Here is a 26,074-nt window from a genome sequence, read left to right as displayed (position 1 = left end):
GCTATTCAGTTTCCTCTTTAATGTGACGGATTAGAAATGACATCTTTGGGCTCGACATGTTTAGTCATTTCCATGCAAATCAATGCATATATATCTGGGTATGTAAGACGGTGGATGCATGTGTGCGCATGTGTGTGCACGTGTGTGTGTACAACTACATACCTGCATAATTAAGCATGTATGCTGTTGTGAATGCCACTATTGTGTTCATTTTTGATTGTGTATTCATAGTTGAGCTTGTGCTCAAGGCTTTGTGAATGTATGTAGTAGTGCATATAGTGATAGTAGAGTTTGAACAAACCATCTGGAAATCCACTAGCTGACGAAAAAAAATCAAGTAAGAAATTCATATAAAGAAAAAAAAAGTATGAATCACAGGGTTGATGATTAAATAATGACATGTCTTTTTGGTGTCAATGTAATTGCTTTGGGACTTTTGAGAGGTAAATTTGAAATGCATGACTACGTGATCTAGTACTTCCCGTGCCATAAAATGGCATGTTATATGCTAAATGTTCAAATAGTGAAACAAGTACTTAACAGATAAAAAATATATATATTTTTTGCACACCTATACTTCTGTCTCTCAGACATGTGCACATATGCTTGTATGTGTGTTAGTATACATGACACAAAGCCAAAGTGCAATTTCCCCATCAGACAGCTCAGCTCATCCCCTACCGGGGACTATAAAGTGCCTCCTGCCCGCTCCTGGGCCATGAACACATCCAGATGTCTTACAATGGCAACACATTAAATAACCGTTCAATCTGACACATTTTCGTTTCAGAGGGGAAAAACGCAAGGGGATAAAATGTTATAGACTGTTACAAACTGCCATCCTGTAGATTGAAAGCTGCCTGATGATACTGTTCTCGCTCTCGTTAACTACCTTCCTCTCGCATTCTTTTCGTCTTTAGGCAACCCTGATTATAAAGTGCTGTTTTTGTATGTTTATAGAGATTTGAGACCAGGAAATACTTGCTACACATATGTAGAACTGACAGTTCTACATATGTGTAGCAAGTCTTTCACCTTACCATGTGTCTCTGTGTGTGATTTTCTATTTCTGCCTTTCTGGGTACGCTTGCTCCATAGGAAAAACATTGCCTTGTGACAGATTGTGAGTGCTGCAATTCTTCACTACATTTGCCCAAAGCTCACTGGTTGTAAAACACAGCTTCAGCAAGGTCCGAGCAAAACTCCGAACTGCCGATGGCGCTGTGTGTAAAATTAGTATACATCACTTTAAACAACACAATGGAGTGCTGAAATGCTGGTTTGTTTGTGCGAGACCTCTGGCTTTTCTTTCTCAAGGGAAAATATAGCAGTGAGTTCCTGATAAGCAGCAGTTCTGGATACAGTGGACTCCAAATAACAACCCTTTACTTTTCTCTGTTTTAAATAACTCTCGGAACAGTTGCTGTAGATTAAATGGCTTCAGAGAGCATTGTATGTGTGTTTATGGTAAGTCATAAACATGGATGTTCATTCAGGGCTCCCCATCAGGACTTCAACATAGACAGAAGGTTTCAAATGGCTGTCCATCTGTAGCTCACTGTTCACCAACTCTCCAGTTCATGTAACACAAAAATGTAAGTAGACTGAACTTTTTCTCTTGTTACTCAGTTTTGCAGCAAAGTTAAGTATTTCATCTACTTAGATAGCCTTGGACTCGTTCTTGCTATACACATGAAGTATATATCAGTGCAATTGACAGACATGTTTGACCAATATAAGGCCATAGACTGAGACAGGGGGGGGAATTGCTCTTAGGCTTCAAGTTTTTCCCCAGTTCCACTCTTCATCACCTCACTCTTGCCTTCACCCAAGAAAAGCATGCTCTAATAGCTACAGCAAATACACCTGCTCTCCGGGTACATTTTCAAGGCTTGACTCCATAGCCTTTTTCTCTCTCCATTTCTACTTTTTCTTTTCTCTCCCCTCAACACTCTTACTTTCCTAATTTTTTTCCTTTACTTTCGCCTTTCAATTACCCCTCCTTAAGGCCTTGTGCTCTAAGTTATAAAGTCAATGTGGATGGTCTGTGTCAAGAAGTCCATCCAGCTTTCTACAATGTGATGACCTTTTGGCCGCTGGTGTGAATGCTACCTGCAGCCTAATCAACTTGGCAGGATTAGCTCCAAACCTGATGACTTCCACTGCCGGCAGCTTGGACGGTGAGGAAAGAGACAGAAAGAGTATGAGAGAAGAGGAAGGCAGAAATGGGTAGAAAACAGAGAAGTCACAGAAAATAAAACCACTCAACCATCTGTGTAAAGACAACAATGGACGAACCCTTAATGGCAAAAACGCCAGAGCAGAACTCAACAAAAGACCCTGAGAATGAGAAAGGAGGCAGAGGAAACTAGGAGGAAAGAATTCTTTAGGCCTCTTGACAAATATGTCAATCATCTTACCCTAACTGACAAACACACACACACACAGACACACACACTTGCACTGTTACTGCTGAAGTGAAATTTAATTGTTTTTCAGTCTAGTTCAGGGAGATAGTCAACACCCGCCACCCCCCAACCTTCACCACTGCTGAGAGAGAAAGGGAGCAACTGGAGGTCTTTTATTAGATATGATGGCACATTTCACAGCTCCGTGACTTACAGAAACCCAATCCTGCGATTAGTCAGCGCTTTGACGTTATCTTAAGTTTCTTGTCAGAATTAATTTAGTGTGGGTGGGCTGCTGTGGGGCCGTCTGTCTGTCGTGCTCCGCTCCCCTCCGTTTGCCTACAGGAGGTGGGGGATGGAGACAACGGGGGCAGGAAGATCCCTTTCAAATAAGCCCCAGCTCCAGTCAGTGCCAAACCAGCCGCCTGAGAATTAAATATCTCCCCCATCAAAGGGGCCTATTCTGTAAGGGGAAAATGAGTGAATGATCTTGAATGAACAGGCTGAAAACGAATCCCGTCTTGGCCCAGTCTGTTGCCCACTTAGTGTTTTCAGCCGTCATCCCCCAAGACACACAGCCTACCCATGATACCGGAGAACTGATATAGGTGATATACTAACTTAACACACGTGTCACACAGAGCTTAACACAAAATCAACGACATACTTTGAGGACTAGTATTTTTGTTCACTGAAAAGGAACGTTGCACGATATTCTACTGTGGCACGTTTTCAGTTCCTTTGGTATGCACACGCATTGAAAATCACACACACACCAAGAATTAAATGTAAAAGTATTGATACTCTACCCTGATCAAGATTGGCAAGCGATTAGTGAGAGTCATTTGCCTTGCCCGTGTGAAACTAGAGGCCTGTCTGGAGTCTCAGTGCTTGTGCTGACACTTCATTAGAGGTCTTTTCCTGGTGGCCTGCTCCATCCGGCAACACACACCCACCCCTGCACTGTCCCATCTGATGAAAACTAATGGATTACAGCATTTCAATTTGGGGGAGCCAGCTCTGTTGTCAGCCTATCTTACTCTCCTTCAATTAAACAGCAGCTCTTAGGCAAATCTCTGACATCTGAGAACTGGGAACAAGCCAGTCATTCTGACCCATACATGGGAAGTGAAGTCCATGAAGTCCTTCAAGGGTGAAGGCAGCTCTGTTTCCTCTGCCTCCCAATTTTCCTTTCCTTTCCTCCACTTCCGCAATTTGTCTCAGACACTGATAGATCAATTAGGCAGCAGGTGAGTGAGCTTTGGATGTATGTGTAGGTGTGTATATGTCTGCAGCCCACCCAGGTTAAAGGCAAACTAGAGGCCTTGCGGGATTTTATTTGCCTGGATGCGTCCCGACAGAAAACGAGTAGTCTCGGAGGAAGTTGGCTGCAGTCTTCCAGAGATACTGACCAGTGGTCCCCCACGGCGAGAGGAGGATTGCCTTATTTTTAGCCCCATTCTCCATTATCTGGACGCTTTGTTCTCATAATGGTTATCCCTCTCCCATCTGCAGGAACACAAAATAACCCTTTAATGCTTAGAAAGCAGAAAAATGGCCCGGCCTTCAGTAATAAGCCTTGAATTACCTACCCAAGGGTTTTCGTTTCAAGATGTGGAATCTTCAATTATTATGTTCCCATTTAGAAGGAGGAAGGAAAGAAAAAGAGAAAAGGGGAGGGAGGCAGCGAGAGAGAGTGAAGAAGGGATGAGTCCCAGACACTAATGGTGCCAGAGTGAGGCTTTGTTCACTTGCTACATTTAGCCTGTCCTTCATCATCTGCCCTCAGCCTCACAACACCACAAACGATAAAAGACCTGAAATATAGATTTCTCTTATTTTTCTCTTCCCTGTGTCTCACTTTTTAACAATCTACTTGTACTCCCTAACTATACGGATCTGTAATAAATGACTGATACCTATATTTCAGTCCTCAGTGCATAAAAGAAAAAACAACCTGGGAATGCATTTCAGCCATATATGATGACCAGACTGCTCTTACTGTATAATTAAGAAGAATTTATAAAACAAACCTGAATTTTTGGAGAAGATATAAACGTTGAAAGGTGTCCCTTAATACAATAATCCCCTCAATAATGAACAGAGACAGAATTAAAATGTTAGAAACTATATCATTTAAGTTGACAAAGACATCACATCCAGTAGTCACAAACCACATTTACATGTGTTATTAGAGTATCTAATTAAAACTGAATCAGAAAGCAAGTTACAATACAGTGGTGCATCTTGGTCAGATTTAATTCCCGACTACAAAGTAATAAGACAATCATTATCAGCTCTCGTTTTTTTCCTGTTCTGTTGTGTGAATTATTTACTTTAGTTTCACAGTTGTAATCAGAGTGTGGATTTAATTACTGTATTTAAGATTCGAGAACACACAGCCACACTGATAATCTGTCATTTAACTCCTCCACACGGCTGCCACTGTTTACCAATCTTGCAACAGATGCTGCGTTATACATCTGTGTATATAACCACAAAATCAGATTTTGTTGCAACCAGCTAAAACATACACACAGACAAGCACAGACACAAACACGCACACAACTGTGATCTTTTAATGGGAGGTATTTTAGAGGCAGAGATTTCTGCATTAGAACGCAGCCACTGAATCCTTTTACCATCCCCCCTTCAAGTATTAAACGGTGTAAAACGTGTAGTAAAAATATGAAACAGACAGGTCAGACTGTAATAAGATGAAGAAAAAAACTCCATCATAGGAAACACTGTCATAAGCCATGTGATGTTGAGTTGTGCCCATAACCAGTTTGAGTCTCCACTACTTCTTTCTTATCTGTGCAGCCAAACATGCATGCAATCAGAAAAAAAACAATTCCACCTTAAATAAGAGGCAGTCATTAATAACTGAACATTAGAGATTTGAGAGATCAACTTCTACATATAATCCTATGAAAAAGTAAGTACACCTTATAGTTCAGTAGCTTATAAAACCAACTTGAGCAGCGTTAACGTCAAGTAATCCTTTTGTGTCATTTTCAGTCATTTAGGCCCGCATTCCTTTACAGCGTTGCTTTTGTTCATAACAATGTTCGAGTCAGGTTGAGGTCTGGGCTTGGGCCATTGCAACACCTTGATTCTTTTATTTTTCAGCTATTCTGTAGTAGACTTGCTGGTGTGCTTGGCACCATTGTCCTGTTGCATGATCCAATTTGGGCCAAGCCTTAGCTGTCAGACAGATGGCCTCAAATGTGACTCAAAAATATTTTGGTATACAGGGAAATTCACTGTTGACTCAATGACTGCAAGGTGCCCAGACGTGACTGCAAAACAAGCCAGCTGGTATGATGTGTTTGTACTGACATGCTCTGTTGGTGTTTTTTTCCAAACGTGGCACTGTGTTATATCAAAGGCCATTGCTCCAGAAGTCTTGCGATTTGTTCAGTTGCAACTTTGCAACCTAAGGTGTGCTAGCATGTTCTTTTTAGAGAGAAGAGTCTTTCTCTTGGTGATCTTTCCAAACGAGCCATACTTGTTAGGTCTTTTTTTTTTTTAAATTGTAGTATCATGAACTTTAACATTAAACATGCTAACTGAGGACTGTAGAGTCTGAGATATAGCTTTGGGTTCTTTGTAGTTCTTCTGAGCATTGCATCATCTGAACACGGCAATTTGCGGGGACACTAAGTTCTGGGAAGACTTTGGCATTGTTTTAATACACACCTTACAAAACCTCAGCTTTTATAAAATTATCGAACACAATTAACTAGAGGCACCTGCCGCCACTTACTTAATTCATACTGTTGTAGTATTTTGTCACAGAACTGTATAGAGCCTTGTGAAAACGTTGTTTTTCACATGAATATATGTGAAAAACATCCAATGTCTGAAGTACTGTTATCAATCAAAACTTCACAAAAAATACTTTACTGTGGTGCTTTTTTATTGTCATACTAATCTGACCACTATATAGCACTGGGTTTCCTGCACTTCACCTGCCATCCACAGAAAGAAAAGGAACGCTTCACAGAAAATAATCCATCACAAATAAACCAACTTAAAATGTCACTGTTATTATTATCTGGGGTGACAAAAAGGGGTGTAAAGTGTCTGGGTGATGTGAAATTCACAACATATTTTTGCGGTGATAAAGATCAGGAAACTATATCAAGTCTAGCCCTCTGCGACTCTGACTCACCTGTTGGCATTGAGATTGAGCTTCTCCTCTGTGTCTTTCATAAGCTGTTCAAAGTCCAGATCACTGGAAACACCTGGAACCAGCAGCTCCACAAAGGCATGGTCTTCGGCAAAGTCCTCTGGCCACTCCATAGTGCTCTGTAAGATAGGGAAAGCGTTCTTTATCACCACATTATATGTTTATCAGTGTACACACCCCACTTTCTTTCTGTCCCTTTTCTCTTTCTATTCCTCCGCCTTCTTCTCCTGTCTTTCAGCAACCTGGCCTTTACCCAGCATCATACTCACTCGGAGAATAATTTTAATAAATAAATAAATAAATAAAATTTTTAAAGACTAACAAAAGGGCCTATAGGGAGTCGACAAAACATTCAGACTATGATTCTGCTTGATAAACTGTCCCATAGGACAGGTTATGTAAAAAAAGAAAAAGATCTGTACCAGGTTATAAAACAAAATAAGGCACAAGGCTTCACTGGTGTCAGGATTGAATCAGCAGTGTAGATTGACATCAATCAACCGCATGATCTAGAGTGTTGTATCAATGCAGCTGTTTGAGAAGCGGCGCAAACATTCTGTACACCCAGCACAGACTCTCATGTGATCTAATTTGAAATATCCTCAAACAGAAGTCTTATTAAGAGGCTCAAATCAATTTCACCTGAAACACCTGAAACAAGGGAAAGTCTGTTATCAACAAGAAACAGGCCCCCTCCCTTTTTTCTCAGAAAAATCATTTGCAGTTGGAGGGCTCCTGATCAAAATGCATTGCCTGAGCCTCTAACCATTTCCACCTACTGACACTACAGTAAGTTAGCAGAGGAAAAAAAGAACAAATAAATAAACAATGAGGTGAGATGCTCTTCAGTCAAGGCTTTAAATAAACAACTCATCTCCTATGGTCTCTCCTAGAACTGCGGGGCCACCCTCCCACCCCCCACCTCCACCCTGTGGTGCTTAATGCTCATGCTAACAGCCAATCCCACGGCAGTGCCGCACTGCTGGGTCTCATATCAACATTGTCATCAGCACGAGTCAAGTGGAAGGTAATGGAGAGTGTCTGTGTCAATTTGGCTTTCTCACACTCCGCCTCTCGCCCCGTCCTCGTCATCTGCTCTGATTTTAATAATCCCTGTCAAACTCCAAACAGCTCCCTGCACTCCGCTCTGCGTCTTCGCTGCTGCATACAGTCTATGCCACTCTCCCTGACAGAGTAGACAGGAAGCTCAACATTCATTTAGCCTGCACAAAGGGAGGCCTGTCCAGCTGGACAAATATTATTTTCCTCTGCTGACAGCCTCACCAGTTAAGCTTGTCCTTTATTATTTCTCCCTCTCTTCTTCTCTCTTACTGCTTCCCCTCATCATCACGCTCCCTCTGCGCCACTGACTGAGAGGGGGGTCTATGCCCAGTCACTGCTAAAAGAGAAAAGGATTTTCAATCCACGGATTAGGAACTCAACATTGTAATTATATAGACTGAGCAAGATAGTGTGTGTATGTGAGTGAATTTGAATAGTTTCTTTGTGTGTTTGCGCTTTCTACACTACCGTGCTTCCTTTCAGGTGCTAAAAGGATAGACAGACAGATGGACAGAGGGTCTGAATGTCCTCACTTTATGTCTGCTGGGTGTCTACCTCCTGTTCTGCCATAATATCATCTGTTATCTTAAGCGTGAGTGTGTACATGTAGGTGCGTGTGTGTGTGTGTGTGTGTGTATGTGTGTGTGTTAGGATTTACCAGGCATCACACAGGGCCTCATTAGTACTATACTTTAAATCATCCAGTCTCCATTGTCTTGTCATTAGCTCTTTAGAAAGCAGATGTTGGAGGAGCCCCTGTGTGTTTCGCAGCATTGCAACAGGGACAACAGGGCCAAGCAATGAAATGCTGCCTGCTCGAGACATCAAATCCACAGCTATTAGACCAGGATAGGAAACACACTCTCCCTCTCTCTCTCTCTCTCTTTCTCTCTCTCTCTCTCTCTCTCTCTCTCACACACACATCACTGTCCAATCTCTCTTGTTGCTGCCTGTCTAACCCAGCTAGGCTAACACACAGGCCCATTTACAGTAATGAGTTTGTCCTGAAATATTTAGCAGCGTATCCCCCAGGCTGCCGCTTTAAAACCACTTAGAGCATGTCAAGTTAAAGTCAACATTATTTTAAAGAGGGTACCTAACAGTCTGCTTTAAAGGAAACATAATAAATTAAACAGGTGCATAATCTAAGATCACAATAGTGCTGAGAACTATCTCATTAATACCCAGAGGAGGCCACTGCTTCACTGTTACAGTGCAACCAAGTGGCCCTCTACATTACTTGGATTTTGACTCATGATCTTGACTGTCTACTTTATCACTGGCTTTGTAAGAGGCACAACTCTTGTAAAAATGTATTGGTCACTTTTGTCTGTGCTATAGGGAAATATGTGGATATAATATCTTCCTAAAATATGCTGTGTTAAACCATCCAGATTTCAGAACGCAACAACTTTTTCCTCAACCTAAAAAATGCCTATGTGATTAGCCTACACAGAGGGAATGAATAATACATGACTTCCCAATCTCCTCAATAACCAAATATTACTTGTTTTTGTTGTTGTTTTGTTGAGTAGTTACCATCATTCAACAGTATTAAAGTACCCTGAGCAATGAGTCAATTACAACCCTTTAAAAAAAAAAGACAATATTGTGACACTGGAGCAGATCATATATCTTAGCTTATTGCAAATGCCATGAGTTCAGCAAACTTAAATACTCCAATCCTAAAGATGCATTTAGTGCACATGCACAAAAAGACTGAATGTTGGAAAATGATTACTGTACAGAGGATAAAAATGAGACAAAAGTAAATAAATTAATATGATTTAAACTGGATGAATGCAAATGATTAAAACTGGTTGATATATGTTGCAGTAAAAAAAAAAACAAACAAACATGGAAAATCATTACCTTTGAGAGGTTAGTACTAGCAATTGCTTTTGCTTTTACACCACTTTTTAACTCATAGATAAATGATCATTTATCAGAATTATTGTTGATTACGTTTTCCAATGTCAGTTTGTCAACTGGGGCTCCAATAAAACCTGGTTCTAACTGACAGAAGCTGGATCATCATGGTTTACTCCCTTAAACATACCCAGGGTCGCACATCTGTAAATCCCTAATAAACTGGGTCCCACCTCAGAAGCTGAGAAAAGTGTAATAAAAGATGAAACCCACTGGGCCAGCTTCCTCCTTTAAAAGGTCTGGAAGCGACTCAGAAAAGTGGCTGTCAGACTCAAGAAAAAAAGGCATGTAATGACAATCTTCAGACAGAGAAAATGAACTGAAAATATGATGATGATGATTATTACTATTACCTCCCCTAAAGAGGTTATTTTTTTTGGTAGCATTTGCAAGCCCGGGTCATTCTGTCTGTAAACACGGCAGTTTGAAAAGTTTTGAATGAATCCTGATTAAACTTTGTAGTGGTGTAGAGTTGAGTCATGTTAACAATCTATTAAAATTTGGCTTACATCCACCAAGGTCCTCAAGGTCAACTTCATGATTCACTGGTTGAAAATTGACAAAAAGCCTTATAACTTATATAAGGCCTTATATAAACTATAATCCTTACAAGTGTGGTGTGTATTGTAAATCTATAGAAATTACAACATAAAGATTTAAAATATCACGTTACATTTGACTTCTGACCTCTCCTTCAAGGTCAATAGACTGACCTGAAGGTGAACGTTATATTGCTATACAGAGCTATTTAAAATGGCTTCTTAGTGCCATTGTTTGAATTGACAACATAATAAAAACAATTTAGGGAATGATATACGGGGATTCTAAATATCAAGTTACTTTGGACCTCTGACCTCTTCTTCAACATCAAATAAGGTCAAACTTTCAATGTCTTTTATCTTTATAATCATGCTTAAAATTCTGCTGTCTTTGTGGGTATTGGCAACATTTAGGAAATGATACTGAATATCACATTATAGTTTGCATTCAATATCATGTCACATTTGACCTCTGATGATAATAATAATAATAATAATAATAATAATAATAATAATAATAATAATAATAATAATAATAATAATTGCTGTTCTGGATCCCAACAAAAACTCTATTCAGTGCATTATAAATCATATAAAGCATATTTTATTCCCAGTAGAAAACAGGAAATAACACGTGTTTAAACTGGTCTAATGTATAATTTCAAGAAAAATATAAGTTAATTTTGAATTTGATGGCAAAAATCTCTTTAAAAAAAAAGTTGGGATGGGGGCAACAAAAGGCTAGCAAAGTAAATGATACTAAAAAGAAAAAGGAAAATTTGCAACCAGCTTGGTTAACTGACGACAGTTCAGTAACATGGATGGGTATAAAATGAACATCTGAGAGAAGCAGAGTCTCTCAGAAGATCAGCAGAAATTCACCAATCTGCAAAAAACTCTGTGTACAAATTGTGAAGTTTCAGAGAACTGTTCCTCGGATGCCACTTTAGCTCAGTGGGTGAGCAGGTGACCACATGCCAACTCACTGGAGTGCTGGGCACAGGTCCTAGTTTGAGTCCAACCTGTGCACCGTGTCCTAACCCTCTCTCTCTCTCTACTTTCCTGTTTATCTTCACTACTCCACAATCCAATAATTTTTTTTAATGCCCCAAAAAGAGCAATGTTAACTGCAAAGGCCTGTATGTCTGCTGTTATGGAGGTGCATTAGTACCTATAGAATTGGCAGCTTACACATCTAGAAAGGCACCATTAATTCTGAAAGGTATATACACATTTTAGACCAACTTATGTCCCAAACCCTAACCCCAAGAAAACCACATACTGCAGCTATGACATCAACAACATGACTTCATAATAGAAGAATCTGGGTGCCGAACTGCCTGCAGACCAGGCCTTTCAGCAACTGAAAACATTTGGCATATAATGAAATAAAAAAATACAACAAAGAAGACTGTTGAGCCAGAATTCTCTGTCAGATAAGAATGGGACAACATTCCTCTCCCAAAAGTCCAGCATGTCTCATCATTTCCCAAACATTTATGGACTGTTGTTAAAAGAAGAGGGGATGCTACACATGAACATGACCCTGTACCAAATTTGTTTGAGATGTGTTGATGTCATCAAATTCAAACTGACCTTTTCGTTCTTCTTTAAATGATACATTTCTCAGTTTCACATTTGATATGTTTTCTATGCTCTTTCATAAAACAAAAATGTGGGTTTATGTGATTTACAAATCATTCCATTCTGTTTTTTATTGACATTTCACACAGTTTTCCTATTGTTCAGATTGGGTTTGTAAATGTTACAAGACTCATTTCCAGGATTCAACAGATAAAAGCTTATCACCGAAAGAGTTGAGCTGATTACTGTCACTTGCTCTTTGACACATTCTGACCTTCCAGATCAGACTTTTTTTTTTTTTTTTTTTTACATCCTAATAATGTCATCCATACAACAAAAGAAAAGGATAAAGACTGCCTATCATATTTATAAAACCTCATCTAAAAGCAAAATAAGCAACTGTAACCAGTTAACACACTAAAACCAAACTGTGCCAAAACATTCATCAATTAATGATTCTTCCCCTCGCTATTAATGATAAATTTTATGATTACAAAGCAAAGACTTAGTCATATTGTTGTTTTGATAATGAAAGAAAACCACAAAGAATACAGACAGGCCCTGCTGAGACTGTTGACTTTTACCTGCTTGTCGTAGTTCCTGCCATACAGCCACACACAGACCTCTCAGCTCACAGCATGCAAGGAAGTGGTACTGCATTTGCTTATTTTGACAGTTTATCTGTATCTTTAAAAAAGCCGTTTCGTATAAAACAACAGAAACCCGAATGAAACCACTCGACTCACTCAGCGTTGCATGTTATGCGTGTCCTACCTTACAAAAGCTCTTACTTAATCCATCCGGTGTTAATCCATTACCGGCGGGGAAAATGTGACCGACATCATTTGTAGTCACTTCATGCTGATATCTGTCTGCGACAACTATTTGTAGCTAATAACAAAAACCGAGACAATTCAACAGCCAATAAAAATATGACATTGCATTACTATGACAGGATATCTACCGCTGTCACCAAATATTGCACTAAGCAGTTTATGTACACAGTTTCCCGGGCAGCCGATATGGCAGAAGTCGCATGTCACTTTTATTGGTTATCTATCGATAAAATATCCCCGTTACTCAACCACTGCTGCACAACATCTAGTTATTTTTTGGTGATTTCCGGGGACTGAAAGCGTCCGTGACAACAACCTGGAAGTAGCTCTGTGAAAACTTCCGCTCGGTGGGAAATTCCAACTGACGAATGAAATGGTAGGGAAACGCTTTCGCATTCGGGAATTAATAGCATAATTTTTACATATCAAAGATGATATTTTATTTAAAACATACATTTAATATATTCTGACGTCTTTTTTCAATCAAGTATATAGCCGTTTGTTATTGAGAATGCATGTTAAAAATGTTACGATATGAGAGATCCCCCCCCTGTCTTTCCAAAACAATTGGATTCCATAAAGCTCAACCTTGCAAGTTGGGTGGTGTACTCGCGTGTAATTTTTCTCATTAAACTTATCGTTTGGCCGTTATGTTGAACATTTAGCCACACTAAAGAGCGAATGCGCCGTGGATTTTTGTTTGGGACGGTTAATGTAGCTTCGGATAAAGTAGCAACACACTGGTCGAAGTTTATTCACTTTGTTGGATGTTTTTGTCAGTGACTAGAGTTTGGCGCGCCCGGGTGTAATTGGAGGTTACCACTGGTGGTATGACCGAGGTACTTGATCAGCTGTGCCATTAAAACAGTTGACATTGCTTATTGAATAGAAAAGAACCGATATTTTTTCTTGTCTATTTATTTCTTGTTAGTTAGTCTACTCTGACGCTGCAAAGCAAATGATATGCCAGCAAGCCTTAGTTAATTATTAACTGAATAAAATTTTGTCACGATCTGTGTAAGTATTGACTTTGTTTGATGAATTTTGTAAACGCTAATATCCTTGATGTGCAGTTTGAACAGTACATTGTTCTTCCTGATGTACCAAGAGTGAAAGCTTATCGTGGAAACAATCTAAGTCATCTAGTCAAACAAGAACTGCAACATTAGATTGGCCAATGAATGATGCGATCTATCTTAACTTATTGTCTCCTACAATTTAACGAAGTACTTCATTTTGGCTCTTTTTCAGTTTCTTCGCGAAGATGGAGACCTGCACACACGTCTTCCAGATTTCTGGGATCAAAATCCGCGATGAGAAAAGAGTTCTGATCCAGGGAATTCAGCAGCTGGGTGGGAAATACATTGGTGGCTCAGTGAGTAAGATTGAGATCCCTCAGTAGATTTTAGCCAAATGCCACGTGCACTTGTGCCCAAGCTGAACGGGATTGCAGCTTGTGAATAATTTCATTTTTCTTCCTGATGCATTTAGTCTTTATTCAGCCTATGCAATGTAAGAAAACATAATAGTTAGAGACCAATCATAAACTAAAGTAATGATGAAAGTGTTTAGACACCAATCAAAAAGGAAATTCACTTGTTCCTAAAGTAGCTGACTAAATGAATTACTTGCTGTGCTTGCTGTCAATCATTAATTAGTTCTGTGGAAGTCTGTGTTCTGTGTCTTTATCTTGACAGTCCAAGTAAAGTTTTTAATTGTATTTTTATATTTATATATTGCTTTGATTATCCCTCTATACAAATGAGAACAAAACTATTAGCCCCCAGTGTATTTGTAGAATTTCAGTTCAAGTGTTGTTAAACAGCAAGGATCTTTTTTAACACAGCTTTTCCAAGCATCCTAGTTTTGTTTTGGATCTTATTTCACACACAGAACCAAAATTATTGCACAAAACCCCCAAACTATCAGGGTTAAAATTATTAGACCTTTGTTCAGGTCAGTCAATAGCGCTAACTTTGACCTTTGGTTTGCGTCGTCGTTGTGTTGAAAGACGAAGCAGCAAACCAGACCCAGTTCTGCTGCTGACTGCTTAAGGTTTTCTTTCAAAATCTTCATATCCTCTTTTTTTCATGATTCCTTTCACGGAGATGAGATTCCCACATCAGGACGCACTGAAGCACACAGCATAATGCTCCCACCACCGTGTTTCGCTTTGGGGATAGTGTTCTTTGGGTCATATGCCTCACCCTTCTTTCTCCAAGGATAAGCAGGGTCTCTCTGGCCAGAGAGCCCTGGTTTTGCCTCATCTGACCAAAAGATGTGCTTTCAGCATGTGCAGTCTTTCTGCAAAAGTGGAGTTTTTCTTCATCTGCAACCTCGCAGTCCATTCTTGTGCAGGTGTCTAATGATTGCCTTCTTTGAGTATACAACTTACAACTTGGCTAAGTCATTCACTAGTCTCTTGGAAGTTGTTCTGGGGTCTTTAGACACATGGAAACACTGTGATAAATTTGTATCCATCTCCTACTTTGTGGAACAACGATTCTTTTTCGCAAGTCTAAACTGTTTTCTTTCTGTTTTTGTCATGAAGCTTTCTCCTGTGACAGCTCAAACTCTTGCTGAAGTTTTTATACTGTGTGTAAGTTGGAAGGTAGCTCTCAGTTTTCACATGATTTTACAAATTTTGAGCATTTGAGCAAAGCTAGTGTAGAAATGCTGTTAAAGAAGCACTAGGGAAATTTCAGACAAAAACTATAAATGTCAAAGGGGAGCTGACTACTTTGCCCTGATCTGCAGCTAAATCAGATGGTACAACCTAGCATCCTCATCTGTTAACTTACATGATAAATGTGAATAAATGAACTGGGGATCCACCTAAAAGTGGAACACTGTTAGTTGCACTGAACATCTGTTGTTGATTTCAAACTGCAACTGTTGCATCGTTGACAAGCTCCACTTACAAAAATGTCTTGTGATGATTACATATAACCACCTTAAACTACCTTCTTATAGGTATATCAGCACGCTTGCACCCATCTCATAATCCCTCAGGTGTTGTCCAGCGAGAAGTTTTTGGCAGCTTGTGCTGCAGGTGAGTCATGATGGCTGTGAATTTCATGTCGATGGATCTTTGTTTTTGTTGCTATTTTAGCCTACATACATTTAACGTAGCCATAAAATGCTTCATTGTTTCTTAAGTTTTTTAAGTCCTAGAGGTAACATAACACATTTTATTGAATTTCTTCCCTCTTGCTGCTCGTCTCTTGCTAGGAAAGTGGGTTGTAACTCCCGACTACGTGCTGGACAGTGTTAAGAATGGCTACTGGCTCGCAGAGGAACCCTATGAGGTGGCCATTTCCACAGGTTCCTCCGCTGCCTTCTACCCTGTCAAACAGTGGAGAGAGAAAGTGGCCAGTGGGAGACTGAAAGGAGCCTTTCAGGGCTGGAGGGTGCTCCTTATGGTCCAAGGGTCCACACGCAGAGCAATGTTCAAACGGTTAGAGTCACAAGCCGTTGTTCTCTTTTAACCCATGTTCAAATAAAACGAGTGTCTGGTTAATTAATACATTTTTGGGTTTTTTTTTATTCATTCACAGACTCTTAAAAGCAGGCAGGGCTGAGGTATATCACTGCCCTCCCCCCTCTTATGCCTCTATCACTCATGTCATGGCGAAACCTGTTACAGAATCCTCAAAATCCCACAGTGCTCCTTGTTACCCTGTGAGCCACATAGTCCAGCACCTCTTTGGGGTAAGTCATAAGAATGCATGTTTAAAAATAAATAAATAAATTAAAAATAAATAAATAAATATATATATATATATATATATATATATATATATATATAACTGATAATCACTTTTAAATATGTTGCTTAAATTATTATTCTTATTTTTTTTATTTTCTTTTGGGGGGGGTGGTAATTTAAATATTTTATATGGTCTTCATTTATATGTGCACATACTAGTCTGATCTTTATTAAACAGTTCATGTTAAAAAAATTATCTTGTAGACTGAAAGCCTATTGTTTGGGGGTCAGAGCAATCGTGTGGATATGAATTTCAACATAACAGAAGAACAAGAGGCTCATCCAGCAGATGTGAAGGACAATTTATCTACTCTGGAGGCGGAGCTTAAGACATATATCAAACAAGTGGTGTGTATTTGGGGGGTTTTATTTTTTATGAGTGGTTTTGTGTTTTCTTGACATTATTATCATTTTCTTTTCTTTCTTTTTGTTGCTTCTAGGGCCAGCCAAGACTGTGCTTCCTTGAATATTTGGGCTACCATGACCCCTATAGTCCCCTGGCTCAGGTAGATGTGCAGACATATCAACCCCCACCCTTGATCACTACTGTACACCTCTACAATAACTATGTGTTTCATCAAGAGGATCAGGTCATTTAATTTCCTTTATGTCATGCATTTCAATGGAAAGTGACATCTAGAGCAAGGGCGCATCATACCCAGGTCACAATTTAACCACCACTGTCAGCTGATCTGAGAGTTTTGATTGGCAGGCCTATTAACAATACTCTCCACTGTCCTGTCCATACCTTACCCAAGTGGATATTGCTAATAGAAGTGCTCATGTTTTTCCATTCTGTATTTTCTGAGTCCATATGCCATTTGCCCATAACAGACAGTCAGAAATGACCCCTAAGAACTTTTAAAGCCCATTCACTTCCTATTTCCATTACCCTTCTGCCCTCAACTTTTTTTCCCCTCGTCTTTCTGCCATCCATCTCTTTGAGTGCTGTGTTTCGGTCTGCTTTCCATATACCTCTTGCATTTTATCATTGTTCTTGTATTTCTCCAGGCAACAAAAATGGACTTCAGCAATGTTGGCTGCATGATAGAGTGTGGCCTCTTCACTGAAGCCTTGGACTCAATCAGAAGTGGTGTGTACCCAGGCCTCCTGCCACCGGCGCCATACCTGATCTCCCTCTTAGAATACGCTCAGCAGGTAGGCATTACCATACTGCAGAAACTCCCACCTACTGCTAGTGCAATATCCTCAGGGGCTGCACAAAGGTATAACTTGCTTCACATTTTTGAGTGTGGATAGCTGGCTTTGAGAGGTCTTTTTATTGGTTTTACTGTCTTTTGATTAAACTGTAATTTAGAGATGTAACTCATAATTAATTTAGTTATTGTAGCTTTTTTTTGATAAGTAATTTAGTCTGTGAAATATCAGATCTCATCACATCCTCACATTTCCATCAAATATTTAACTTTATGTGACCAACAGTTCAAAATCAGAACAAGAGCGTGCACAGTGATAGCAAACAAGCATACTGTATTTACTCTGCATCATCCTGGACCAGCTGGAAATAAGTTTTACTAATTACTTAACTTTTACTTATTTACTTATTTAAAAAGAACAAAACAAAAACTTAAATTATTGTTTGGCTCTGATTAAATTCTTGGCATCGTCACGTCCATTATTTAAAAAAAAAATAAATTGTAGCTTCAATGAATTGTAAGTCTGTATGTACATCCCCGCATTCAAACCAACTGGAACTCAGTTGTTGTGTGCTGATTATGTCGCAGGGTAACGCCACATCTGTCTTCATGAGAAATTTCCAGCAGGTCCTTGATAAACTGCTTATTACCAACCCTCCCTGGATGGCTCCCAAGTCAGTGAAACAGTATTTTACTCAAGTGCTGCAGTGTCCTCGGTGTAAGAAGGGCTTGTGGTCTTTTCTAGAGACAGCCATCAGGTAATTATTCCTGCTAATAATTTTATACTGCAAAAATGAAGAGTAACCATGTGATGTGTAGTGAACAAACACTCTAGTAGGTAGCAGTTGTGGTAATCTTACAAATATTTAATCTTCCAGATATTCTATGTCTAGTGAAGAGACCTGTCACGCACTTCCTGGACCTGGCCTTCCAACATTGTTACACTTCCACTGTTACATTCTGACTCTCTTCCTGAAGATCTTCCAGGGGGAGCTCCACTCAGTCACTGCCGGGTAACAGTTTAAATAAACTCAGTTGGAGAAAGAACCATTTTTTATTTATTTGTTTTAAATCAATCAGTTTTCACACGTGAATACCTCACACATGTCGGGAGAATCATTGCTTGAAGTTGCCCTTTCTGACATGTCCACTTCGAGCGTGTTCTCATTATTATATCTCAATATAATTAGAATTTAAATGATTGGTTGGGCACTCACACATCATGCAGGAGGCAGAGCTGCCTTACTCTTACAAGGACTCTGTCGAACATTATAAAGACTTTGTGCTAGATAGCTGGCAGGGTAAAGTCTGTTTAATGTCTGATACAAATGATTAGGACATTTGTGTTCTCACACGCAGCTCCTATGGGTAATGTCTAGTAAAGTTCAGGGTTGCAGTGCATGTGTGAAAACAGCTTTAGAGTTGATTTCTCCTATTCTGTTAGTCCACAAAGCTCATAATCTGTATTGCAAGGACAGAGGTGTAGAAATTCTTAACAATCACTGTAGTTTAGCTGGAGTTGATACAGTAAGGTTTTTAAGTATTTGGAAAATTACACATATTTTTGCAATTTTGCTTCATGCTGCAACAAATTAATCTACATGTGATTGAAGTCCAGACTTTCAGCTTTAATTCAAGGTGTTCAACAATTGAATTCTATCAGCTGTTTAGGAATTACAGCCTTTTTCCTTTTTTTTATTCATAGCTCCCTTTTTTTTAGTTGTTAGTTTTTTCCAGAGGCTCAAAAGAAATTTAACAAACTAGCTTAATTTCAAATTGATTTTGTTTTTATTAATTATTGGGGTTTTTTAATACTTGGATGAAAATCCTATGTAAACAACGGCCACCTGAAGTCTTGAGCCCATGAACTTCACCAAATGTTGTGTTTCCTCCCATGACATGTTCTGCCAGGTGTTTACTGTTTTTCTTACCAAGGAAAGGATTATGCAATCATCTACCTTAGCTGTCTTCTGTGGTCTTTCAGGACCTTTGGTGCTTCTGAGCTTGTTTTTAAAAATGTACTACACATAATGTTTTTGGTCCCTCTGAGATTTTTTTTTCCTGCTTAATGTAGACTTCTGTCACCTGCTGTAAACACCCAGGTTCAACACTTGAAATCAACATGTCATTGAATAACAAGGGAACAGGCAACAGGTGTCATGTGACCTTGAAACTGCTTGCCACTCTGTTGTACAGTTAATTTTAATACTAGGGGGCTATGTATAAAAATGATTGTAGTTCTTATTCAGATAATTAAGTACTTTGGTTGTACCCCCATGAATAAAAGCTGAAAGTCTCTATTTTAATCATTTTTTTTAGCTCATCTTTTTTTTTTCTTTTTTCTTTTTTTTTTTTACTACAAAATTTGCATCATCATCCTAATACTTGCAGGCCTAATCGCACATGATAACAGGTAAATGTTAAACAGAGTGTGAGTCACTGATTCTTCAATAAAACTACACAAATGCAAAAATGTTTGTATTTGTTGTACTTTTTGCAATTGTGGCTGTTTGAAAGTTAATAGTACTAGTACTACATCTATGTTTTTGCTGCTATTGTAATTAGCCGTCGTTTTATTTTTGAAACATTCATTCTAGTGTTTGCCTCAGGTTGTCCATCTTTATTTACTCCTGGTTTTTGTCCTTCCTTAGAGAGTTTGTGCAGCTCCAGGGAGCCCCTCCAGCATCAGCATCAGGATCTTTGCTCTATAGAACCTTCTGGACTGTGTGGGAGCGCTCCACCCTCTTGTCCAGTGCTGTAAAACAACTAATGCAGCTTTTGATACAGGCTGCCATGACTGTAATTTACTTTGATATTCTTATTGGATAATGTGCTCAGTCATTCAGAATGTTTTATTGTGATCTATAATTGACAGCAGATTTGTAGTCTGACCTCATGAATAAAGTTACTATTGCTCATGGAGCTTGCTAGGTTCAAATTGTTGTTTATCTTTACTAAAGGAGTACGCCGAGAGGGATGAGAAGCAGAAGTTGCACTTGGCAGACACCCTACTGGATTTCCTGTCTGTGTTGGTGGAGTTTTGGTATCAGCAGCATTTCAAATTAAACCAGACACTAGTGGAAAAAGGCCTGAAAGACCTGTCAGAATATCTTGCTGTCATTAGCCAGGGTAAGTGATAAAAACTGAAACTTGAGAACAGGAAGCATATTCAGAAAAACAAAACTTCTGTTATGTAAATTCTGTCCTAAGTTCAAAGTTTGGTTTCTGAATTTCATTTTCTTTTACTTAAAAAGTGGTAGAAGTAGTTTAAGCAGTTTAAAAACTTTATTTAGCAGAATTGTCTCTTTTTTTATTCTTACAGTTTGACACGAAGGGGGCAGTTTTCTTTATTCTAAAACAAAAATCCCTTCTAAAAAGATGCTCTTTTACCTGATTTTCCTCTGTGTTTTTTCCCCCCATAGATTTATCTCCAAATATTTTGGTAGAACTGGTTATCAGGGTTCGCTCTACCAGGCTTAAGTTGATGGTGGCTGATGCCATATTCAGGAATCTCTGCTGCAGAAATGGATGCACTGTGGGAGATGAACCTCTGTCACTCAAGAAAATGGTGCGGTTCTTGTTCCCATGTTTCCCTGTCCTTTATTCCTTTTTCCCTTTGGCAGATTTTGTCATTTCTACTTCTGGTACATTTGTGATCATCTTCCATTTTTACCTGAATCTCTGGAATTCCTTTTTGGATTCACAGTGGTTTCTTGAGCGTCTGATATAATTGTACACACATATAAAAAAAATACTACTTTTCTCTCTCTTTTCCCCCACTTTAAGTTGGTGTTAGAAGCAAAACACACAGTTGATCCGCATTAGTTAATGACAGTTTTGAAAACTGGTATAGATTATATTTGCCCTTATGTGCCATGAAATGATTTCTGATGTAGTCTAACCAGAATATTATATTGCACTAGAACATCTGGCTTTCTCACTCTCCATTGGTGGCTTTGTGCTTCCTCAATTCCCCAAGGACGCACATATCAACTTGCAGTGTAAAGGCACTGTCTGACCTTGTGTATATCTGTGTGACTTCTGACAGGTGCTTTCCTACCTGCCTGCTCTGGGAAGTTTGGCTCTGAGTCCCAGTGGTACTCGCCTCAGGACTGAGCACACCTCACACAGCTGCACTAGTCAGGGGACCGACTGCAGGTCAGTTACATGCAGCTGTCTGTCTGTGCTACCGTTAAGTCCACATTGTGCATTCTCACAAGAGCCTGGAGCAAAACATGGAGGGGCTTACACATAGAGGTGGAGGCTGCACAAATGTCTGGTTTAAAATTCCAGTATGATGTTCAAATGTTTAACTGTGCATAAGCTATAGCACTTCAATGTCTTGTATTAGATTTACATTTGCCAAACTTCTTGAAATGTATTCATTTTTGAAGATGAGCTTAAAGATTCCCAGTGGCAGTGTGTTTAGTTAACTTTTTTATTTTTTTGACTGCAGAAAATTGTGAATCTATATCAATGTCTAGTTGTCTAACCTTGTTTAGAGCCTGCATATTTACTAAAGATATAGTCAAATGCCTATAGCAGAAAGCATGTTGCTAGTAATCTTTTAACAAAAAATACACATGAAAAGCTGCCACCCTGTAAAGTTGGTTATTGTACCATGTTTGTTAGCTTGTCTGTGTCTAAAATAGCCGATGTAGTCGACCAGCAGTTTTCTGTGCCTCCATTGTCTGGATTCTTCCTACATAGTTCAGGGTAGACAGCATAGCATTAGGCCAAACAAGTGAAAATGAACAGATCCTTTGAGAAATGTGAGCGAAAAGGAACAAAGGAACACCTGGAGAAAGGAGAAGTGTGTGGAGGTGAGGAGCAGAGATGCATGAATGGACTAAGGGAAAGCTGGAGACAGACAAATAGAGGTCAGACGGAGCGTGAGGAGTTGGCATGTGATGGGTCGTGCCCAGGTCTGATCCTATCAGTGTGTGCTGGCTGACAGGAGGGGTGCACGGGGAAGTTAACGCGCGCGCGCACACACACACACACACACACACACACACACACACACACACACACACACACACACACACACACACTGATATGGACAGGGAGCCGCAGATAGACTTGGGTATCCCATCAGGCCTTTGGGGGGGTCGTATGGGAAGACACAATCTCTCTTGATCTACTCTTGCATATTAAATCCCTCTCTAACTGCAAACGCACACATGCACACACGTTATCCATACCCCATATCAGACATCTGCTGTTTCACCAGCAGGTAGTTGGCCTGGAAAAGGGCAGGAGTCACCAGGGAGCAGGTTCATGTGAAGGCTACTGGTTCATGCACAGACCAGATCTTCTCTTCCCCTCCATCCCTACTCCGTTTCTACTTTCTGCTTTCCCTGTATTTGCAAGGGGTTTACTTTATTTTGACATAGGCATGTGAAGAAATAAATGAAACAAGGAATGGAATCTGTGTGGATGAGATAAAGAAATGCCAAAGGGCATGTAAAATCATTTGACCCTAAAAGAAAGAATGAAATCAAAATGACAAAGCCTGTGATGAGCTGAGAACAGAAACCAAGACGGGAAGCTTGTTTTCTGGTTTTCATGGTTAAATTCATGATATTGTACACAGCTGCAGTGATCTTGTCAATCTTAATCAATTAACACATTTTATGTTAAAGCATTTATGCATATGACACACTGCATATTCTATGCAATAGCCTACATGATGAAAAACTGCTAAGAAGTAAAAAAAACAAAAAACAAAAAGAAAAAAACATTATAGATGATATAAAAAATCAGCTATGTTTGTTGTGAGAGCGCTCAGATGTAAGACAGGAAGGACTGGTTGGTTCGTGGTCGACCGGGTGAGTTGCCAGCTCTCCTCCCTGCTATCAGTCACCTCTCACTTTCAGAATGCATTAGGCTGTTTTTGATTGACTCAAAGATGTTGTAGTTCTATTTGAGATATTGTGAGCGTGTTTCTTCCGCATCAACAGACAGGCCAGCAACAGGGCATGTGTCCAAGTTACACCAAGCTGACAGGGTGGCTGATTGACCGACCGCTTAGAGGGCCGTTTGATTTGCCAGGTGGCTGGTTGCATGGCATGGAGTGCTGTTAGCAGAAGGGAAGCTGTAATTAAACTGTGGTTTTCTTTGTGCTGGCTTAGTCATACTCTTTCCGTTGCTGTAATCGTTTCAGCCCACTTGACTATAGTGTTTTCTTTCTTTCTCTGACCAGACCTCTCTACGAGTCCCAACTTCCAAATATCAGCTAGGGTTTTAAGAAAAGCCTATAAAAGGATCAGCTAGATTCAATACGATTTTTACAATGAAGACAGATAAAAAGTAGGGGGGAAGGATTTCTTTTGCTATGATTAGTAAGAAAAATCCCATAAATTGCTTTCTTTCAGCACTTGACCAGCACTTCTGCATTATTTCAATGACTGCTCATACGTTTCTTTAGTGATAGCGTCCAAGGGCACACGCTGCTGCAGGCTCTTGATTGATAGCTGGGCTGCTGTCAGCAGACTGGCCTCCTAAAGTAGACCATGAGGAAAGAAGAGACCGGGGTGTATACAAGCCAAGTACTGTCAACTTCCACTGCCTGTATGGGCAGGGGACACTTGGGTGAAGTGGTTAAATGTGAGACACCCTCAACATAGACACTGTTATGGAGTCACTTTCTCGCGCGCACTCTCTCACACATACACACAGAGCTTGTCTCATCTCTTCTCAGCCTTGTCCTTGCTAATAACAAGCAACGTGACAGGACGTGTGTTTCCTCCTCACTGCTGGGAGCTCCTTCCTGGCTTCTGAACAACCCAATTACCAGGGAACAAGCCTCTTCCCTGTAATACGGATGGCACTCCACTTCAATGCAACGCATGCGCATGTGCACATACATATACACACAAGACACCTGTCAGGCTTCACGCAGGCAGATCTTCCATACCTACACACAGGACTAGTGACAGCCCACAGCTATTAGCACGCCACTACTTTGAAGAGGCTTCACTTTCTTTTACTAGTTATTCCTCCTAATGTGCTTGCTCACATTGAATTCTTCGTCTCTGCGTTTGAGGCGTTAAGTGGGAGGAAAAGTGCTTTGGAGACAGGAATAGAGGATTAGTTGTGTGAAGTGTGTGTGTGGCCAACACAGTAGGGGTTTGACAGATATTGTCAGATTTCATATAAGATGATATCGTGCCATGAGGGATTCATTTGCTAATGGCAGTTTTCACAGTACAGTGATGCTGGTTCCACTTTCTCCACCACTGGGTCTCCCTGCAGTCATGCTCAAATGGTCAATTGCTCTTGTTTACATGAATCATGGGTAATCACTTTTTTTTTTTTTTTTTTTTTAAATTTGAAGAAATTTATAAATACAGCATGTGTGTATTTTCTCATTAACCCTTCTGGGCCACATTCTTTGTCTCCATACAGACCTCAAAACTCTTTGGAGAATGAAACCTGCTCGGAGAAAGAGAACATCCCCAGAGGTTTGAACAGAGTCAACGCAGCAGGTACAGCATGTGCATGCACCCATTGTTCGACAGCATAGCTTCACATTTGCAAGGAGTGGACTTTTAATGGACTGATGCACTACAGTAGGTCATCAGGAACATGATAGCGCTGTCATCACTTTCGGTTTAATGAAGAGCACATAATGCATGGCAAAAGTGATTGATTTGCATCGAACCACACTTCCTTCTAGTCAGCTTTATGAGCAGCTTGACTGCATAAGCAGGCCTGCCATGTATGTTTGTGGCAGACTTTGGACCATAATAACGCCTCAGTGCTGTGCCTTCTCTACTTGTTATATCTGCATTGAAATTCTAGACAGCGCTTTTTGTTTTGTTTTGCTTTTTCGTCATGTCTTTTTCACCTTAAAAAAACTGAACAAAAAAAACCAAAACCCTAACAGATAAATCGCAGGGACAGAAATAATGGGTGGCACACACACAAAACAATAACAGATATTAGTACGCACAGTGTGGCTCAGATCTCCATTTTGGAGACATTAAATGCAGCAATTAGGGTAGCACTTTTAAATATACAGCGGCTGCACTGGTGGAACTTCCTGCAATTAGAGGCATGGCACTCTGTGTGAACTCTCGAAGGTGTCAAAGCTCATATCTCCCCCCTCCACCTGATCAGAAAGGCCCTGTGCTGGTGCAAAGGAGGGGTGGAGGGTAAAGGAAAGGGAGTGGGTGTGGGGTTAGGGGGGGTGAAGGCTGAGGCAGGAGACTCAAGGCTGTTGGCATGTGTTGTTTTTCCACTACGTGATCTCTATACCGATGTGGTTGGCATTAATTTTTGATGAACCATCGGCACAGCATACTTCCCTCTCGCCCTCTCATCCCTTCTCGACTCATCCCATTCTCTCCCTCCCTCCCTTCCTTCCTCTCTTTCCGTTACAGGCTTTTCACCCACATATGTAAACTTGCTTTCTTATATTCTGCACATCTTTGCTTTGGAGCATCTGTCTCGCCTTCTGGAACCTCTGTATCTTTGTCACAGTAGCTGAGAGGGGTTGAGGGATTTGGGATGAACTTCTCTTTTGTAGTCCCGCATTTGCTTGTGGAAGCTCAGCAGAGATTTCCATTTTAATCAGCCCTAATATACTGT

At 40.0% G+C, this 26,074-nt stretch overlaps 2 protein-coding genes across 10 annotated transcripts in view; one reads left to right on the top strand and one right to left on the bottom strand.

The window, feature by feature from the left end:
- The window catches only part of kiaa0825 (KIAA0825 ortholog), a 120,113-nt gene extending 107,261 nt beyond the window's left edge, over positions 1–12,852 (bottom strand). For 5 of the 9 annotated variants that reach the window (XM_063489994.1, XM_063489999.1, XM_063490001.1 and 2 more), the window contains exons 1-2: positions 12,492–12,852; positions 6,586–6,722 (exon numbers count right to left, since the gene is read on the bottom strand). In XM_063489994.1, the coding sequence (XP_063346064.1) occupies positions 6,586–6,716 (131 nt within the window). In that variant the 5' untranslated portion in view covers positions 6,717–6,722; positions 12,492–12,852. The other 4 variants (XM_063489996.1, XM_063489995.1, XM_063489997.1 and 1 more) reach the window with 4 other exon arrangements.
- Positions 12,853–13,140: 288 nt separating this feature from the next.
- Positions 13,141–26,074, top strand: part of slf1 (SMC5-SMC6 complex localization factor 1) — a 33,544-nt gene continuing 20,610 nt past the window's right edge. Inside the window, exons 1-15 of the mRNA XM_063490665.1 lie at positions 13,141–13,392; positions 13,805–13,928; positions 15,527–15,605; positions 15,785–16,010; positions 16,111–16,264; positions 16,527–16,670; positions 16,763–16,828; positions 17,334–17,480; positions 18,068–18,237; positions 18,358–18,492; positions 20,131–20,278; positions 20,440–20,608; positions 20,902–21,047; positions 21,528–21,637; positions 24,890–24,969. Of these exons, the coding sequence (XP_063346735.1) occupies positions 13,818–13,928; positions 15,527–15,605; positions 15,785–16,010; positions 16,111–16,264; positions 16,527–16,670; positions 16,763–16,828; positions 17,334–17,480; positions 18,068–18,237; positions 18,358–18,492; positions 20,131–20,278; positions 20,440–20,608; positions 20,902–21,047; positions 21,528–21,637; positions 24,890–24,969 (1,885 nt within the window). The 5' untranslated portion in view covers positions 13,141–13,392; positions 13,805–13,817. The remainder of the gene's footprint in view (positions 13,393–13,804; positions 13,929–15,526; positions 15,606–15,784; positions 16,011–16,110; positions 16,265–16,526; positions 16,671–16,762; positions 16,829–17,333; positions 17,481–18,067; positions 18,238–18,357; positions 18,493–20,130; positions 20,279–20,439; positions 20,609–20,901; positions 21,048–21,527; positions 21,638–24,889; positions 24,970–26,074) is intronic.

This window comes from Pelmatolapia mariae, linkage group LG12 (assembly GCF_036321145.2).
Source record: "Pelmatolapia mariae isolate MD_Pm_ZW linkage group LG12, Pm_UMD_F_2, whole genome shotgun sequence".
Classification (NCBI taxonomy): Eukaryota; Metazoa; Chordata; class Actinopteri; order Cichliformes; family Cichlidae; genus Pelmatolapia; species Pelmatolapia mariae.
The sequence above is the reverse complement of the archived record's forward strand: the minus strand, read 5'-3'. Positions and strand labels throughout refer to the sequence as shown.